The sequence below is a fragment of the Natrix helvetica genome, assembly GCF_964273705.1.
Source record: "Natrix helvetica genome assembly, chromosome: 5".
Taxonomy (NCBI): Eukaryota; Metazoa; Chordata; class Lepidosauria; order Squamata; family Natricidae; genus Natrix; species Natrix helvetica.
Window position 1 is genome coordinate 73,948,750 of NC_138551.1, and position 19,652 is coordinate 73,968,401.

The following is a 19,652-nucleotide window of genomic DNA, read 5'->3' on the forward strand; positions in this document are numbered from 1 at the left end:
CTCAAAGAAATAGCACAAGATCGGAAGATGTGGAGAGGCCTGGCCCATGGAATTGCCAAGAGTCAGGCTCGACTGAACATCATCATCATCAAAATTTAATTTGTAAATAGTCATAGTAATACAGCTAATAATGTCCATTATTATTCCTTCCTTTTAAAGCATAAGTTGTTAAAAGATAATAATTGCCCACCTAATAATGGCAACATATTTACATTCTGGAAGGTCCAGGTGCTATTTGTGGGAGTCTCCCCTGATTTTTCCTACAGCAGCCTAGTGAGGTAAACTAGGCAGAGAGAGTGTGACAGACTAGAATCACTGAGTTATGTTTCAGCCAGTCTCAGCTTAACATCTGGACAACTATACTGACTCCGCAAACTTTTGCTTCAGCCTTCAAATCATGATGCATAAAAAAATTGATCATTGATTTTGATTTCATTTAGGACAAGGGTAGGAAATCGTTGTTGACCAGTGACTTCACTTACACTTTGGAGGTTTCTTTTGGTTTTGAGTTATAATATCCATTTCGGGGCCTTCTACTATATTTTCATGATTCTTTTCTCAAAATAGTACAGGATGGGGGGCTTTAAATCATAGCAGTTATGTTTAGAGGGGCCCTTAAGGCAGAAAATGCGGGTTTTGTGGTCTTTAGAGCAACTTTAAGATGTGTGAATTTAAGCTTACTTTTATAGGACATCTTAAAGTCCATTTATCTTAAAGTTGTCAAGATTGAGAAAGACTACTCCAGAGTGGTAACACCAATCGCTCTGATTTATTTTTATAAATTTTGTTACTCACTTACCAAAACAAATCTGAGGTCTGCTTTGATGAGTGAGTAACAGAGAGAATTTATAAAAAATCTCAGAATTTCATCTTTTTCTCACAGGTATACTGATGCCTTATAAAAAAAACAGGACTTAGACATGCATTTTGTAAACTAGATAAGGTCTTGTAACTTTCGACATAGATTGAAAAACAAAATTTGCAGAGCGCAATGCAAAGAAAGTTTTGTAAAATATATTTAAATGTAAGTAAAATCCCTCATTGAATATGAATGACAGATTTTTCCCTTATCTTTCATTTGTTTGTATTAAATTGTGAGTTGGCTTAATTATTTCTCTTGGTTGTAATGGATTAATTTACACTCACAGAAGAAGTTTTAGTTCTTCTTTTTAATACCAAATTTGAAAAACCTTTTCTGTATTTTTGAAGATTTTTGTCCTGTAGATGTGTGTAGTGCACATACTTGTCATACCTGCAGACATGATAAAAGTCTGGTAAAAGCTAAATTACTCCAAAATAATAATAAAACTTAGGGCTCAGAATTTCTGGGGAAATCCCTTTTGCACTAGACATCGTGCAGGCCTTTTCCAGCCTTGCAGTTGCAACCAACCTGCTGTAAATTGGGCCACACCTTATTTCTCCCTTCGAAACATCTGATGGGTTTTGGATTTCACAATGGTCCATGATCATTGTTAATTTTTATAAAAATTTCAATTTGAAATAGGTCAGAATGCTACCCATTAATTTGATTTTCTCTTCTGTTATCTCCAGAGATTTGAAGAATAACTTAATTAGTAACATTGAACCAGGAGCCTTCTATGGACTTTCAGAACTGAAACGTCTGTAAGTATTAATTGCAACTGAAATTACCTTAAAAATTATACCCGTATTGATATTGATATTTGGTCTCCAGAGAATTGGGAATACATCACCATGCAATTATAAGAGAAAGAATGCAGTATGATAGCAGTTTGAATTTTTTTCCTGCACATGATTTATGTTTATCAAATCAAATCAAATCAAATCAAATTTTATTTGATTAGCCGCAACCCTCTCCCGAAGGACTCGGGGCGGCGTACAATCAAAAGGATAAAATACACATAGGACACACATACATACGAAAAAACAAGGACAATTACATTTGTGCATGGAGGAGAGTAGACTTGTAAGTGAAAGACAATAAACACAGCTAAAAACACAGTTAAAACACAGTTTAAAATCCCCTAAATAAAATTGCTAAATTAAAAACCCCTCAGGAGCGTAACGAAGTTATGGTTGGGCCAGGCCAGATATTTGAAAAAGGTGGGTCTTGAGCTTAACACGGAAGGAGCGGAGGTCTGTAGTGGTCCTAATATCCGGGGGGAGGTCATTCCACAGGGCTGGGCCCGCCACAGAGAAGGCTCTGCTCCTAGGCGCCGCCCCATGGCACTGTCTGTATGTTATGTATAAAGACAAAGCAAATAAATCTTTGCTACAATCATAACAAGAAATTGAACATATGAAAACTTGTGTTCTGACTTAGGTTTACCTGCAGCATATGCTGGATGGTATCATAAACATATATTGACAAAACAATGTAGTCCAGATGATAGAATAAAGGGGTGAAGAATGGATAGGCTTTATGGTGGTCATTGACAGTGCAAGCTACAGTTTTACATCTAAAAATTGATGATGATTAGATACCATTAAGACGTTGTTGGCTCCTGGTGGCCATGTAGATAGATTTTCTCCAGGATGATTTATCCACAACTTGGTCCTGCCAGTTTTCCAATAGTGTACCCATCACCACTCATAATTAGACATTTGCTGATTGTTCTTCTCTTTTCTTCTACCCTTTCTAACAGTATATAGTTTGAATAGAGCTAAGTGTTTCCCTGCATTACAAATAAAAGCAGCAAGTGCAAAATAGTGCAGAAAAATAAGAGATGGAATAGAAACTGGATCTCTCTGGTGTTGGTCAAATACGTTATTATATAATGGTATAAGGACTAGACCTTAGTCCTTGTGCATCCTGATTATTTTTTCAACTGCTTTCTACTCTGAAAGTGAGTGTAGATTGCCTGTCCTGCAGCTGCTGAAGATCAGGTAGTCTGGTCCTATCTTAACCCTCAAGAGGGCATGATTTTATTTTTAAAATGTCTCTGACAGCTTCTTTCAACTCAGTGGAGAAGCTGACAGGATTCTAAACTGTTTTGAGGTGAGAAGGTACAATGCTGTAAAAAAAAAGTTAAAGCAAAATAAAATAATGACAGCATAATTATGCCATGTGGAAAGAGAGGGGGGATATTATGGTCAAGAGATAATGCCAAATGTCGTTGGGGTGTGGCAAGGAGGGGGAGGAGAGATGAAGAACCGGAGAATGAAAGGGCTGCACATCTCCAGAATCACATGGAAAGGGACAGAATGAAGAGACAAGAAAAGATGGAAGAGGAAAGGGAAAACCAACTGGAGAATATAGGTAGTCCTCAACTTAATACAGTTGATTTAATGACCTTTCAAAGTTACAAAAGCATTAAGACAAGTGACTTTTCACCATTTTTCACACTTATGAACATTGCAGCATCTCCATGGTAAGGTGATCAAAATTAAAATGCTTGGCAACTGACTCATATTTATGACGGTTGCAGTGTCCTGGGGGGGGTCACGTGATCATCTTTTGTGACCTGTTGACAAGCAAGGTCAAGGGCAAAACCAGATTCAATTAACAAATGTGTTACTAACTTAACAACTGCAGTGATTCACTTAACAACCGTGGCAAGAAAGGTCATAAATTAGGGCAAAACTCACTTAACAAATGTCTCGCTTAGCAACATAAATTGTGGACTCAATTGTGGTTGTAAGTCAAGGACTACCTGAATGTGGCAAACACTAATTACTGCTGGAATTCCTAGCAGCATCTGCCTTGAATAAGAAGACCTCAATAGGGAAAGAAGGACAGGAGATTTCCCGTGCTCCCTGCCAGCTTCCCACAAGGAAACTTAGGGAGAAGCTGGTAGGAAATTGGAAGTCCTCCCTGCTCCCACTGCTTTTTTGCCCACCTGTTGTCATTCTACTGATAGGAAAGAATATTTGTAGCTCAGGGTTGAAATGAGAGGTCATGGTGCTCTCTGAGCTGGGCTTTTTCTTGCAGATTTTCTATTACCAAACTAGGTAATATCATCAGTGCAGTCATTCTGTTTGTCTGTTTAGAAAAAAGAATATTTCTGAGATGAAGACCCAATAGGACATGGGTGGTCTAGTAATAGTCTAAAAATTAAAATATAAAGGTAGTACATTATTTGTTATACTACATTAAGTACGATTATTGTAAAAAGAGTGTGTTATGAAACCCAGGAAGCTGTTTTGCTTGGCTTATTAGATAATAAAGTAGATCAAAATGTATGGATATACTATCTACCACATATTATCACTCAATTACATGTACAATTATAGTTCACACCAAAAGATAGGCACATACACTTAAAATAAACATGCTTATATCTCAGCATGGCTATATCCTATTAAAAGGTTGTGCAAAAGTTTGACTTCAAAACTAGAAAGTTAACAAACATATTTGTTTGAATAACAAATGTGAGAAAAATATGAGAAAATAATAGCAAGCTATTAGCAGAATTAAACATATGTGCAGACAGATCTACTCTGTGAATCTGAATGACTTTTAAGACATCAAAATATGTGAAAATATGAAAATTGTAATAAGGCAATTGAAACTTACTGCCGTGGGGATGATGTATTATAATAACTCAACCCTGACCTCTTGTGGGAAAAATAGAGAAGCTATAAAGCTATGAAATGATAGTGCTTACTCTCAAGCATGAGAATGAGGAAAATCAGAGGTCACTGAAATAAAATCTATTGAATTTGAAGATAATTGCAAAAAATATTCTGAAATGTACTTCAGAAGTCACTATAATGTTTAAGTACAAAAACCTTTCTTGTTATCACAGAACTATAGATTTCACTCCTGTGGGGAACATTATAGAGGCAGAGAATTGGTTGATTATAATGGTATAAAGCAAGGTTGTAACTAAGTTAGTACAAGTTTTCTATAAAACATTGAGAATACTTACAGTCTCATAAAGTATGATTAGAAATTAGATCATTTTATCTTCCTTCCTTCCTTCCTTCCTTCCTTCCTTCCTTCCTTCCTTCCTTCCTTCCTTCCTTCCTTCCAATACTGTTTCTTATTCTTTCCTTCCTTCCCCACAGAGGATAAAGTAAGCAGCTAATGTAATGCAGACATATGTAAGTTACAGGAGGCTTTGTGAATCAGTTGGGAAAACCACAGGTTGCCAAATTCATAAAATTAACAATTTCATTTGAAACATTTCTCATGGGCTGACAGCATTGTAGTAATTTACTACTGTAGTTGCAGTGCCAGAACTTCTGAATTAATTCAAAACAGTGCCTACCAGAAAAAAAGATAACAGGATGAGAGCCACGTGTCTGGTTGTTTCACAAGATTAATTTCATAGTCAGTATTTCGAACATAAGCATTTACAAGAGGAAAACATGATTTATGTGATGTAAGATAGATTTGATTTGAAAAAAATAAGAAGGAATTGAGAGATGTGTAGAAATAATATGATACATACTGATATTCCCCTTTTTCTTATTTATATTTTGCAAATGATTCATTAGGAAAATTTATAGCATATTTGGTATGTGGGGGGAAGAGCACTTGGTTTTGAATCTGTGCTATTCAATTGGTGTAGTCAGGGCATGTGAAATAGCATAAATCTGCAAGATGTTTAATGAATATCCATCTTTAGTGAGGAGGTAGTTAATATAAATATTTGAACATCTGAGCCAGGTGCTAGATAGATGCTTTTTTTCTTAAAGAGAAATTCTATTGAACTCAATACATCTTATTTAGCAGAATACTAAAAACCTATATTTCTACTGAAAAACATTTTTGTATTATTTAATTTAGAGATGCTAATTGCAGAATATCATTAAAATGTTGGTGCTAATTCTCACTGATTGGAGTCACTAGCAAAGGTCTGCTTGTTTGTGACATACATATTGTCTGATTGTGGGTTTGTAACTGATAAACAATGAAAATTAGTGAAAATCCAATTAATTCTCCTTTATGGGTACTTAAAAAAAACTGCTATAGAAATTGAATAAACACACACACTTAAGCAATCATTGCCAATCATGTTGTGTGGTTACTGATTGCCCAATAGGCCCCCAGTGTCATGATAATATATTTGTCTTAAATATCTTCATTACAGAGCAATACCCACTTTTCAATGTGATCATTTTAGTTCATATTATGGTAGTGCAGTTCAGAAGAATGAATTACACTGTAATTGATTCTAGAACTAACTCAGTTATGTCAAAATTTCCACCATGTTCATTTTTTTTCTTTTTGTGAACTATCCCTGGCTTGAAGAAATACAGGCAGCTGTCTCATTTGAGTTTGGACTAGAAGTATTTTTCCAGTTGATTGATTACCCATCTTTTTTTCAAAGCAGCATAGATAGCACTCTCTTGTACAATTTTATACGCAAGAAACCCTGTGAACTGGGGTAGCCTGAGAAGTAGTAGCTGGCCCAAAAATACAAAGTGGGTTTCTCTGGCTAAGGTGGATTTGAAGCTGGATCTCTCCACTTCTAGAACCTTAAATAGTTCACCATAATCAATCTCATTTCATATTATCTACCCTGAATTGTAGCATCATTCAGGATTTTGAACACTGCTGTAGAGAGTAAGGAAGGTGACCTTGATGGAGATAGGAAACCCTAAGCAAAAGGGACTGAAGCATTTTTAAACCCAGAATAACAGAGGCAACATTTGGAAACAACTCAGGCACACACCTCCCTAACTCACTGCTGTATAAAAAGGGAGGAGAAGGGACAGCAGAAGCAGACTTGCAAGATTTTCCTTTTATAGAAATTCTCTGTCAAAATACTTTTAACTTTCACGTGGAATTGATGTCCTGGACTGAGGACTATCTACTGAGTTATCTACTTACTGAGTTGACAACTGCTGACATAAATGTGTTTCAGCAATTGCTAGTACCGATTGTGGCAAGCAAAATCTGAAGTCCCTTGTAACACAAATCATGTTGGCTGTTGTCCTGATGATGCAAATCATATTGCATTTCCAGTATGTTTTCATTGAGAGAAATCCAAGCTACCCTGGGTCTAAATGAGAAATCCTTCCTCATCTTATGGCAGGCAGAGCTATAGATCCACCCCCACACTCATGATACTTTTAACTCTATTAACTAATTTGGGAGGGAGGGAAGAAGTCTATTTTTAAACTATTTTTGAGATTTTTCAAAAGATCAGCCAAACCACGAGTCATATTTGAAACACTAATAAAACAAACTGAAATATAAGCTAAGCAAGAATTTTAAAACATTTCTTATGTTATGAAGAATTTTGATTTAGGAAAATTAATTCATTTAGGAGAATTAATTCAGTAATGAACACACCTCAATATGCCCACGTTATACCTTTGCTCTGTGAGCTGCACTGATTCCCTGTGTGTTTCTTGTGGAATTCAAACTGCTTTAGATTGTCATCTATAAAGCCTTCACGACATGGAATACTGTATTTATGGGACCAACTCTGCCCAGTTCTTTCAAACTGCTAATTCTAGTTCCTTTCAATTAAAGAGTAATAAAGAATGCCATCTTATGAAACCTTGGAAGCCCACCTTTTCTGATTCAGTGGGTGTCCTCTGAAACATCATCTGCCTGAGATTAGAGGGCCCTTGACCCTCTCTGAGCCTTGTGTAAAGCACCAACGTCCAGGATGGAGATCAGATTTCCCTTTGAGAAGTTTGTGCTACTGTCTTGTTGGGTTCATTCTTGGCAATCATTCTTCTTTTTAAATTCTGTGACATTTGTGTTATGTTGTTTTAATGTGCTTTTAGTTCCCCAGAGTTGCATTCACGAGATGGGCAGGCATATTATTTGAGCTCATAAAATGTGTAAATACATTTGTTTTATAGTGTAGATTATTTAAAAGCTGTGTTTGGGACAATTAAAATGAGTTTGCATTGTAATTATAATTATAATTAATGTTATTTCATTTTTTTCCCTTCTTCTAGGGATCTTTCCAATAATAGAATTGGTTGTTTAACACCTGAAATATTTGTGGGTCTTAAAAACCTTCATAAATTGTGAGTATGGTAATAACTTTCACACATTGTTAAAATAGCATAATGATACACAAGTAACAGGGCAAATTAGTTTGGTTGAATCTATACCTTGATTGGTAGTGTTCCAGTATTACAGAGTAACACACTGAGTCTCAGGTCCCTCTGAACTACTCAGAATGTTCTACTGTGCCCCACACCCTTTGAACCAGCAGACATAATGCAATGTTACTTGTTAAGTAGAAACTAGCACAACGGGGAGGTTTCTTCTTCTTCTTTGAGTTCCTTGAATTATTTCTTGAAAAATAATATTTAGGAGGTGAATGTGAGGAGGAAACCATTGCCTTCCATCATTCCCCATCTTATCTTTCTCCATTAATGGGGGAAAATGGGTCCCCCTCCCTGAGACAATTAAACTGAGGCCAAAGGATGCTGGTTCTTCTTTTGAGGAAGAATAGACAAATTGGCAAGAAGTGCCTTGATCTTCTTTGTTCATGGAATCCTCTGTTGACAATAAGCTTATTCTGAGATTACTTTCATGAGCAGAAGGGGCCTTTGGGATTGATGTTAGATGTCTATGGAGATTCTCAGTTATCCAGGTCATTGTTGTCACAAATGTAGTCTGGGACAATTTGATGGTAGGTTTACAAAAAAAAAAAAGAAAAAGAAAAAATAATAATTCTGATGCAAAATGAATACTGAATTAAAGTTTAAAAGTTTTAATAATTTATACTTTTATAAAACTATATATGTTACTGTTGTTAGATTGTTGCTGTGGTTTGATCCATCTCTTTCCTTCTTGCTGGATGCCTCTTCCTGTGGTACTGAGCCAAACTGATTTCATATTTTCATTGTCACATTATGTGTAGATTTCTTCTTATCTCTTTTTCTTTCTTCCCCCGCCCCCCATCAGTTTTTAAACTGCTGCTGCAGCAAACATTGGCAATATTCCTGATTTCATTTGAGGCCAATCACCCCTAGAATGGCTTTTTTTTCAAAGGGAGCAGTTACAGGGCAGAATCTGCTTCAGTAAACTTGCAGGAAGTAGACACATTCTCAGTTCTGCTCTTTGAAGGAAGCCATATTTTGATATGGGGTTTTTCCCATGGAGAATTTACACCTACCAGCACCTTTGCTGATGCATTTTCATAATCACACCTTATGAGAGCAGTCAAATTATTTTCCTTCCAGTTCAAATGCAGTTAGTTTAAATTACCAGGTTTCAATTTTGCAACTTATAATGCTGCAGCATTGTACTGCTTATGTTGGTTCCTATTGGCCTTCAGGGATGCACATTCACACTTTCCACTTATATAGTTCTTTGTCCTATGCAGGATTTGTCTATTAACTCAGCACCAAGGAAACAGTATATCTCTAGGTCTCCTACAGTTAGCAGGCTGATCTCTATGTAAACTCCATCTTTCAGGTACATCTGTATTAAAATTGGCCCAAGGAAGCCAGAGGATGTTTATATAAAATGTTGCGCCCAATGAAACATGAACATTTCATCAGGCATACTGATTCCCAAACCCCTGCATTTGTTTGGCTAACTCTACTAAATTGATTTCTAGGATATTTGTAGTTTGGCCCAATATATCATGCAGAGCTCATTCAATCAACCATTCAATTCTTCTCGCCATGGCTGAGTCACAGAGTTCAAGCCACAAACTTCTTTAGTTTCTTGAGTAAGTTATAGCATGAGTTTAACAATCAGGCTAGTTTTTAGGGTGTTTTTTTTAATCTTAAAAGTTTCATAAAAATAATCATAAAATTGAGCAATTCAATTTTGGAGCACTCTTCCTAATCTAAAGGAAGATGAAAGAGAGGAGGACATGGGGAATATCTTTAAAATTGATTGTAAAAAGGAGTGTCTTGCTTTCTAAATTTGATGTTCTCATCATTCACCGTACTTCATTGATTTTTCTGTGATAGGATAAGTCTCATGAAACTAATTGAGCTCATTTATCGCTGAAGGTTGATTGTCTTCTGAATATGTTAGTCCTTCAGATGTTTAGGATTGAACATCCTTCTTATTTCAACCCGTACTTCCTATTGCTTTTTAAAAATTCATTGCTATGTATAACAATTTGCATTTGCATTCTTTTTCAACTACGTCCATCAGCATGTGCACGTGCCAGTAGCTGGCTCTTTGGACAGACATTTTGGTTCTGCTTCTTGCCCCTCATGGCAGTCAACTTGCTTTAGGTATTTTAACCTGTTGTTATATATCAAGTTCTCTGGTTTTTTTCTTTTTTCCTTTTTCTGACAACTCGGAAACTTGTTTTCCTGTAAAATCTAAACTGGACAGGGAGAAAGAAAAGTAAGTAAAATAGATCAAGAGGTTATGTCCTTTTGCAGAACTAAACCAAAACAATAAAAATATCAGTATTTGTGACATGGTTTCATATACAATAGTTATCCCTTGAGGGCAGATCATTTACTAATTTACAGGAACTCCTGTCTATCCTGTCTCTCGCCACCCGAGTTCAATCTCTATAGTAGATTTCCCAGACAATTTGTGAGAGTGCTTGAAATTAATCTTCTAGTCGGTTGCTAATCAAGTTCACAATTCCTGTAAAAAGCACTTACCTTGATTTTCTTATTTATATAAACAACATGCACTAAAATATTGCCTCATTCCACCTATTGATCGCTGGGCTCCAATATGCTATTATTTTCTCTAGCCCCCTCTGAAAGGGACTGTACATTGTTATGGAGAACTGTGGTCAGGACACCAGTCAGCTGCAAAACTATATATATATATATATATACATACATACATACATACATACATATATATACACACACATATATATATATATATATATATATATATATATATATATATATATATATATATATATATATATATATATATATATGTTGTATTTGTGCTGATAAACAAACACACACACACACACACACACACACACACACACACACACACACACACATATATATATATATATATATATATATATATATATATATATATATATATATATATATATATATATATATATATATGTATGTGTATATATATATATTTCTGTAGAGATATATTTATATTTCAAACACACACACACATATATATATGAGACAAATGCATCCAGCATTAATGAAAATATTGTGGATAGCAAGGAGGGCTACAATGTATATTTGGGATAGGAGCAAAATTATTTTTATTATTTTTGGTCAGTGGGAGGCAGCATTGATTGCATCATTGTGTTGCCTGGATCTTTTTAGTGTTCTGAGGCTAACAGGAGTGAAATAATTTTATAGCCACCTTCAAAACTCTTCAGATGAACCTGGAAGTGGAAACAGTGTGATGTAAAAGTGCCCAGGGTGTCTTTAAAGAGAGACTTTATGTTGTGGAAATGACCTAATGAATATTTCCAATGCTTTTAATACTTTGCAAAAAAAAAAAAAAACAATGGAAAGGAAGGGAGAGAGAAATTTAAAAAAAGGAAAAGGGAAAGTGAAAAAAAATAAGAGAAATATAAAGGAAAGAAAGAAACTGTTAAGAATTTTTAGTGGAATAGTCCACTAAAAATGAAGGCATGCAACCCCTCCCCATTTGAATGTTTTAAAACACAACACTTGTCATGGCGTCTCATGAAACAAAAGGAATGTTTTATCATTTATGGTAAGCATGTAAAAAAAATTGCAATGAACTAGAATACCATACACAGTATATTGTAGAAAATCTTGCAATTTCAATTTGAAATGAAACTACACCTTTTAATAATAGGTATAATCTCATAAAAATTACAAGAAACATCATAATTTAGTGAGGTATATGTACAGCAGTGAAAAAAGCTTTGGTCAACACTAGAAGAAAGATGCATTTCCAACAGTACTGTATGTATTTGGAAACTTAACCATGCGCTTCCTCCCCCGCCCTCTCTCTCATACCCACACACACGTGAGAGAGGGGGGGAGGGAGGGAGAGAGAGAGAGTTAGTAGATGAATTGTAAATTGAGGTTTGCGAAAAAAGAAAAGAAGAAGCAAGGAAGACAGCAACATCCAAGTACCACCAAAGGATCAGGCAGATCCTGAAGAGCCAGCTCAATGAGAAGAGCAAGATCCACGCCATCAACATGTATATAATGAGCTGGCCAAAGAAAGATATAGAAGCTGCCAATGTGAAGACTCCTCTGAATGTATGGAAGTTTCCACCCCAAGTCCAACACCCAGAGACTACACTAGTTGGAAAGGGTTGGCAGAAAAAAATGTTGCTGGGTCATGTTCGTTTCATGGAAACCTACTTTTAAATTTGTTTTGTAATGGACATTTTCCACGTACTTATATTGCAAATATATGCTGGTTTATAGTCAGAGATTCTTTTTTAAAAATGTATGAGTTTCAAAATGATCATAGAACTTGTGTTCACATCAAATTAATTAATCAAACTTGGACATAAATTAATTGACCAGAAAAAAATCTTTTCAACTGAGTTGTTTCAAAGAAGTGTGTTTCTATAATGTTACTATCTTCCATCATGGCCCACTTTCCATCTTTATTTTATTACTTGATTCCTAATTTAATGCCATAAGCTTGAAATTTGATTGCTCTTATCCATATTTGGAAATCCCACACAAATTCTGCTTCCTTAGATGACCATTTCCCCCTGCCTTTTCCACTACTAGATTTACAGAATTAGCCAGTGAACTCATGTTCATTATGACAGTGACAATTTATATCACCTCCTCTCCATCTTACCCATTTTTGTAACTTAAAACTCTTAGACAATTTCCTTTTATAATAATTATAGGTATAAATCTAAATTAATTCTTACTACAATTACATAACTTTAATTTTTTTCATCTACTCTTTTTTCTAGTCATCAAATTCATATATCCTCTTTTCATTTTTGTTCTGTTTCAAACTCCACAAGGAGTTTCCAATCAGCATTAAACTAGCTTGTTCTGCAAATGATCTATACAGAGTAGTTTTGAAAGTGTAATGGGACTCTCTATAATTTATTTGTCTTTTGGGAGTTTTTTGCAGTGAATATCAGGTGATGTAGCAGATTGGCTGTTTTCCTTCAGTAATGCATGTCAGCCAAATTTGATGGATCTACTAAATCGATAACACAGACATGCTGTGTGATGCAAATTAAACTTCTTTAAACTGTATTCACTTACTTGACTCAAGTACATCTGATTACTATTTAATCCTGAACATAAAGAACCACAAACAGTTAGCAGTATAATATCATAATATATGGCTGTAATAATGTCACTGGAGAAGGCATCTAATTATGTTCATTGGTGCAAAAGAAAAAAACCCAGAAGAACTCAGTCATGTAGAAAACCAATGTAGCTCTACTGAACTATATTCTTTGTAGATCCTTACTGTCCTACTGATTCTGATCCATGCATTACAGAGTTGAGAATTAAATATGGTAATGACATTTCAGATCCTATTTCTGCCTTGGGTATATTAGAATTAATCAGAATTTATTTATGCCTTGAGATTCATATGGGTTGAGATTAGTACCCATTTTACATATCAATTAGGCCTCCTGAGGCAAAAATGCTGCCATAAGTATGGAGCATTTTAACAGTGTTTATGGAATGCCAGCTCTACTTATTCTCCATATTAAATTGAGATGGAGCCTTGTGGGAGCTTTTTACTGTAATAATATTTAAAACAGCCATTGATTACCTACATAAATAGAAAGTGTTGCTTCTAGGAAGTGGATTCAAACAATTCAGCTTACTAATGCATGAGCAAGGTGAGATTGAATTCCGACTAGATGATATAATAAACCTGATTCCTGGATTGAGATTCTACTTTTTGTGAAACATTGTTTTTATAACACCCAATACATGCTTAAATGTACAGCTTATGGCAATTGCAGGGTTTTCTTGCAGATTGATGACCTGCCATCAAATCATTGTTTAAATGAAAAACTTTATTATGTCCTAATGGCCAGAAAGTCAAACAATAAAAGACATAAACTTGTAATTATTTGTTTGCGCACATACCCATGACAGTGTTTTAATGATTGTAAATATAAATATTCCCCTTTATCAAAAACCCAGAACTTCCCAATTGTGTCCAACCAAAAGCAAACCAATACTAGTCCATGGAACAATGGCTCAATGAGTCCACAAGGCACATGAAAGTTCCCAAACAAGATAAGTCCACCAGTCAAATTAATGAACAATACAAGAAAGTTCACAAGGCAAGAAGAGTCCAGAGTCCATGAAGCATGATCAAAAGTCAAGTTATGGTACCAAAGCAAGGCAGGAATCACAATGCCCAGAAACACAACATCTAGGAAAGGAACATGTTGTTCCCAGTGTCGTCTCCATCTCTTTGCTATGCTAAATAGCCAAGCTCCGGTACAGCCCGTCAAGAGGAATGAAGCTGCTGCCGTATAAGTAGTTGAGCTGACCTTTGCTGCTCCTGCCTTTTCTTCACTCTACATATCTATGGAGATTCTCAGTCATCCAGGTCATGATTGTCCAAAAGGCACTTTTTCAAGAGACTGAAGAAGCTTCTTGGATGAGAAGTGAAATGTCTTCAAAGAAAACCCAGAAAGTCCAGTTGCCTCTTGAAAAAGCGCCTTTGGGCTCCACCCTACGTGTTCTCGGATCAGTTGGAAAAGGCAGTTCTTTTTCCTCATCTCTGACCGGCTGCAGTTGAATCCTTTCCCTACCCAAAGCCTCAGGTCTGCCCTGCTGCAACTGTACCTCAGCTGAATCACTCCTAGCTGGCTACTCATCAGGTTGCTCTCTCATCAATAAGGCAGGAATGCCATGGAAGAGAGAAAAGAGGAAAATAAAACTAATAAATAGATTTCTAATATAATTCCAGTGCATTTAGAATCATTTTGATCTTTTTATTGTCCTTGTGACTTGTGAAGATCAATTGGAACTATCTGTGATGAGCGTCAAACTCGCATCGTCACGGCGTTGTCACATGACATATCATGACTTCCCCCCTTTCGCTAAACTGGGCATGGGTGTGGCCAGTGTGTAACACATGCGGGCTGCAAGTTTGACAGCCTTGATCTATGATGTCTTGTGTTCTTCAGAATAAATAACAGGCTATAAGTAAAACCACGAAAGACAATGTCAATTTTCTCAATTCTATGGCAGATATTGTGGAATTTTTGTAGGAACAGCTCTTTGAAGAGGGCTGAAAAAATCTTCAGCTTAGATTTTAATTACCTTGTAATGAAGACATCCATGAGGGTAGAGACAAATGACAAACTGCCATTGCAAAATTGTGATGCATACCGTTTGTATGCATGTTGTGAAATCACAGACTCGTGCATAAGGGACTTGGTATCACAGCATCAAGATTAATGTTTTTGTCATATGATGAAGCCCAGAATTTATGGAAATCTGATTCTGAGTGATAACTTCTATGCCTCCACCGAACACACAATCTTCTTCCCTTAAATTCCCCATGAATTTTTACAGTACAGAGGTAATCCTATATCTTATTTGTATCACCTTCCCCTCTGGGAGAGTTAGATTATTACTCCTAAAAACCTGTCTGGGAATTTATTGGGTTAGGATGAAGTTCTAACTATCCTACTGTCACAGAAAATTGAAAATGCTTCTCTTTTTACAGTGTTTTGGTTTGTTTCATAAGTAGCTCTTACTACACAGGGACCAGTAAGTATTTAACAGCTATTTATTGAAGAAGGAATATGTACCTCAAAATGGCAACCCTACATGCCTCTAAAAAGGACGTTAGATTTTATTGAGGAACAACACAATGAAAATGTCAGTGGAAATACTGTAGCAGTTGAAGGAGAAAATAGCAATAATTGGGAAAATATCATTCAGTGGAGAAGTAGCCTTTAAAAGTAATAAACAGCACTAAACGAATACAATGAAAACACAGAAACCATTCACACAGCATACAGTGGGGGAAGTTTCAGTCAGTGGAAAATGGCAATGAAGGGGAAAGGAGCAGTCATCGGGAAAAGCATTCAGTTCCCATTCAGTGTGGAAATAGCATTTAAGGAGTATTGAGGGAACAGCAAATGCTCCCCGGGGACTAGCAGTAGCACAGCGTGTGTGGTGAACAGCATGAATAGAGCAAATTTTAAGAGAGCATGCCCAAGGTATGTTCAGTGGAAGCCCCTTTCTTCTTAGAAAAAGAGACAAGAGTTTCAGAGAAGCTGCAGGGAACACAGTTTGAACATGTGATCTTTGGTTAGAGGTTCAGCAACAGAGCAAAGGAAAAGGGGGACTGAAAAAACAGCGTATGTGTAACATGTAGATGAGGGAAGGGTGGTAGAGAAAGGACAAGGAAGAAAAGGAGAAAGGTAGCCAAGAAACCAGCCTTCAGGTACAATGACAATAGATTTACTAGGGGGAAGGGGAAGGTGGACTGGAATATCTTTTCAGTGCGCTGTTTTTGAAGATTGGTGGTAGAGAAAGTTGCAGAAGTTCATGGAAGCAGAGGAAGGAAGATACCATTAATTACTTGCCAGTATTCCTTTGGCTTGGTCAGCTTAACTAAAACCATGGTTCTTCTGAAGTTGGGATTTTTAGATACTGTTCTTTGTCAGGACTCCTGAACAGACAAAGCTGAGTGGCTATCCCACAATATGGAAGCAAGTCAGCAGGGGCTGTTCTAGGATCAAGAAGATTACACTTCTGAGTCTCAGGATTCAACATACTCACAACATATGGTTATGGTTTACAGCCCCCAACCTTTTGGACACCAGGGACCGCTTCCGTGGAGAGAAGTTTTTCCACGGACTGGAGGGGTGTGGTTTTGTGTGCTGCCTGCATCCCGCGGATGGGGCTTTGCTTGTTTTCACAGCCTGGTTCACAGTCTGGTTGCTGGCATGCTGAAGCCCAGTGCTGATCTGTGGACCGGGGGTCGAGAACTCCTGGTTTACAGTACTTGAAACTGTAATCCAGTTTAGTGGAGCATCTGACCTGTTCCATAATCATGCTGGCTGGATTTATCCAATCCATTCAGAAGATCTTACCACACAAAGATCTTCATTTCTGTAAAAGGAAACACTCACAAAGGAGAGAGAAAGCTCAACTTAGCCTTCCCAGCTGCTGTAGCTTCTCCTTGAGTGACTTTAGCTGCTGATGGAGAAATGAAGTTTCTCATGTCAGCAATCTCTTGGAAGAAGGGGGATAAGTTAGAGCTGGTTGCAAGCTTTTCAGTTTCCTCTTAAAAGAATTCTGCTAGAGGTGAAGAAGTCAACATTATTTTCTTTTCCTTTTTCTCTCTAGCCTAAAAGTCAGAGTTTTTAATCTATCTGCTCAGTGTTGATTATTCAGAGGGATTTCTCAGGTCATCTCCTTGCCCAGGAGCAAATGATTTTAAAAAGCTTGATAGTAATGATTGTATTGTGTTTTTACTCTTCTCTTCTATCTAACATGACTGGGAGTTATGAAATTTGTAATCTAATCAAATTTTAGTGGGATTATTCCCTGCATTTTATCTAGCATCTTTCATGTTCAAATCTGGGTTAAAAAAAGGTCACATTTGTTTGTGCGGTGGAATTAAGGTAACAGATTTCCTTATAAGCACTGTGGCCTAATATCTCTTCTCCAGTTCCTGCCATCATCTATTGACTGCCATATTGTGAAGGCTTCTTCCTATGTTTAAGCTTAAAGGAGTGCAATTTTCTAGAGATGAGAGTGCCTCAGGACCAGTGGAAAAGGAGGTTTTTATTCAAATTATTTATTCAGATGAGGACTTCAGTACAAATTTTAAAATTTTATTATCTTGCTTAGCTTCTTCTCCGGTAATTTTGAACTGCAAACTAAGGGCATACAAAACTTTTGCTAGGCCAATTCTTGAACACAACTAATCTTTCTGGAACCCACACTGCATATCAGACATTAATAAATTGAACGAGTCCAGATATATTTCACGAGAAGAGTCCTCCATTTCTCTGCTTGCAACAGCATACCTTATGCCACCAGACTTGAAATTTTGGGCTTAGACAACTTAGAACTTCACTGTCTTCGATCCGAGCTAAGAGTAGTACATAAAATTATCTGCTATAATGTCTTACCTGTCAATGACTACTCAGCTTCAACCACAACAACACACAAGCACACAATAGATACAAGCTTATGGTAAACCGCTCCAAACTTGACTGCAGAAAATACGACTTCAGTAACAGAGTTGACAATGCTTGGAATGCACTACCTGACACTGTGGTTTCTTCCCCAAACCCCCAATACTTTGACCTTAGACTGTCTACTGTCGACCTCACCCCATTCCTAAGAGGTCTGTAAGGAGCGTGCATAAGCGCACCAGCATGCCTACCATCCCTATCCTAATATTCCTTTGTATTCATATTCATTTCATGTATTCATAATCATGTTTATACTTATATCTGTTATCTAATTCATGCTTGATGAAATAAAAATAAATTTATAGATCCTAGTATATATAAAATGCTATTGAATATAACACGATAAAGTGAGCCACAGCTTACAAAAGCTTATTCCCTTTTAATAAAATTTGTTAGTCGGAAAATGTGCTTTTAATATTTTGCTACTATGGTTTGCTAATATGGCTTTCTACTTGCAATGACTAGTGGCCTAAAGGTGTTTTTTTTTTAGCGCCACATAGTTATTATAACTGCAGGTATTTGTTATTTTTTTCATTTAGTTTTAAAAGAAAATAGTTTTAGAGGCTATTTGCAGCCTTTTCAGGATTGAGGAAACATTTCTTTTGTTAGCTATTGAAACTTGATGAAGTGATACTCTTGTGTACAGATGCACTTTTCAAAAATGCCCACAAGCTTCAATTAAAATAAAAGGCCTTCTAGAAGGTGGGAAAGGAGCAGGAACCTATACATCCACAAAAGGTTCCGTCTCCAGACTGAAGGGATATTTATTGTTACAGTCTTCTCAAGTAAATAATTTATTCCTACTTCCAAGCCTAAGGTTACCAAAGTATTATGCATTTATTTAAAGAGATTTCTATAGATCATCTCACTTGCACCCTTCCTTATTCATAAAGGTATTTCTTGTGACTCCTTTGGTTATAGTTTCAATTTCAGGTTTGCTTTTAAGTGAGCTTCTTGGAAATCCAACCCTTTGGTCAAATTTTTCTTTGCTGACTTCTGTCTGTCTGTTCCAAATAGAATCTTAGTTATTTCTGAAAAAAAAAGTTTATCTGCTTCACAGGACTAAGGATCCCAAAGAAGCAAGTAGAACTGGAAAGAAAGTATTGTGAAGCAGATTAACTTTTGTAACTGAGTGAAGGAAGAATCTGTAGACAAATCTGTAGATTCTTCCTTCGCTCAGGAATCCGCTCTTCAGCTACTCTCCTCCAGTGGCTCCGGTCTTTATTTCTTGATTCACAAAGCACAAACATACCCATCTCTAATATATTTGATATACTGTATATCATATATCAGTGATGGTTAACCTTTTTGGCACCGAGTGCTGAAACTGGAGCATGTGCATATGCCGGAACACAGAAGAGAGCAGCTGACCTGTGCGCATGCTTGCGGTGGCCAGCTGCTCTTCCAGGTTCCGTTGCATGCATGCCCACAGAGAGACAGAGCAGTTGGCGACGGCACACGTGCCCACAGACAGGGTTCTGCATGCCATCTCTGGCACGTGTGCTATAGGTTCGCCATTACGGTTACACATTCTTTCCCAAAAGGGAGCTTTCATGCTTAACAGTTATCTTAATTAGACAAAACATTTACCAGCATCTTAGTATCAATTTGCATAGAAGAGAATAAAACATCCTAATCTTCAGACCAAATTACAGATTGTGTCCATCAGGGCAG

General features: G+C 36.6%; 1 protein-coding gene across 4 annotated transcripts in view; it reads left to right on the forward strand.

Moving 5' to 3' along the window:
* The window catches only part of ADGRA1 (adhesion G protein-coupled receptor A1), a 426,992-nt gene that overhangs the window by 103,150 nt on the left and 304,190 nt on the right, over nucleotides 1-19,652 (forward strand). For 3 of the 4 annotated variants that reach the window (XM_081953900.1, XM_081953901.1, XM_081953903.1), the window contains exons 3-4: nucleotides 1,552-1,623; nucleotides 7,846-7,917. In XM_081953900.1, the coding sequence (XP_081810026.1) occupies nucleotides 1,552-1,623; nucleotides 7,846-7,917 (144 nt within the window). Of the gene's footprint in view, nucleotides 1-1,551; nucleotides 1,624-7,845; nucleotides 7,918-19,652 lie in introns of those variants that run through there. The other variant, XM_081953902.1, reaches the window with a different exon arrangement.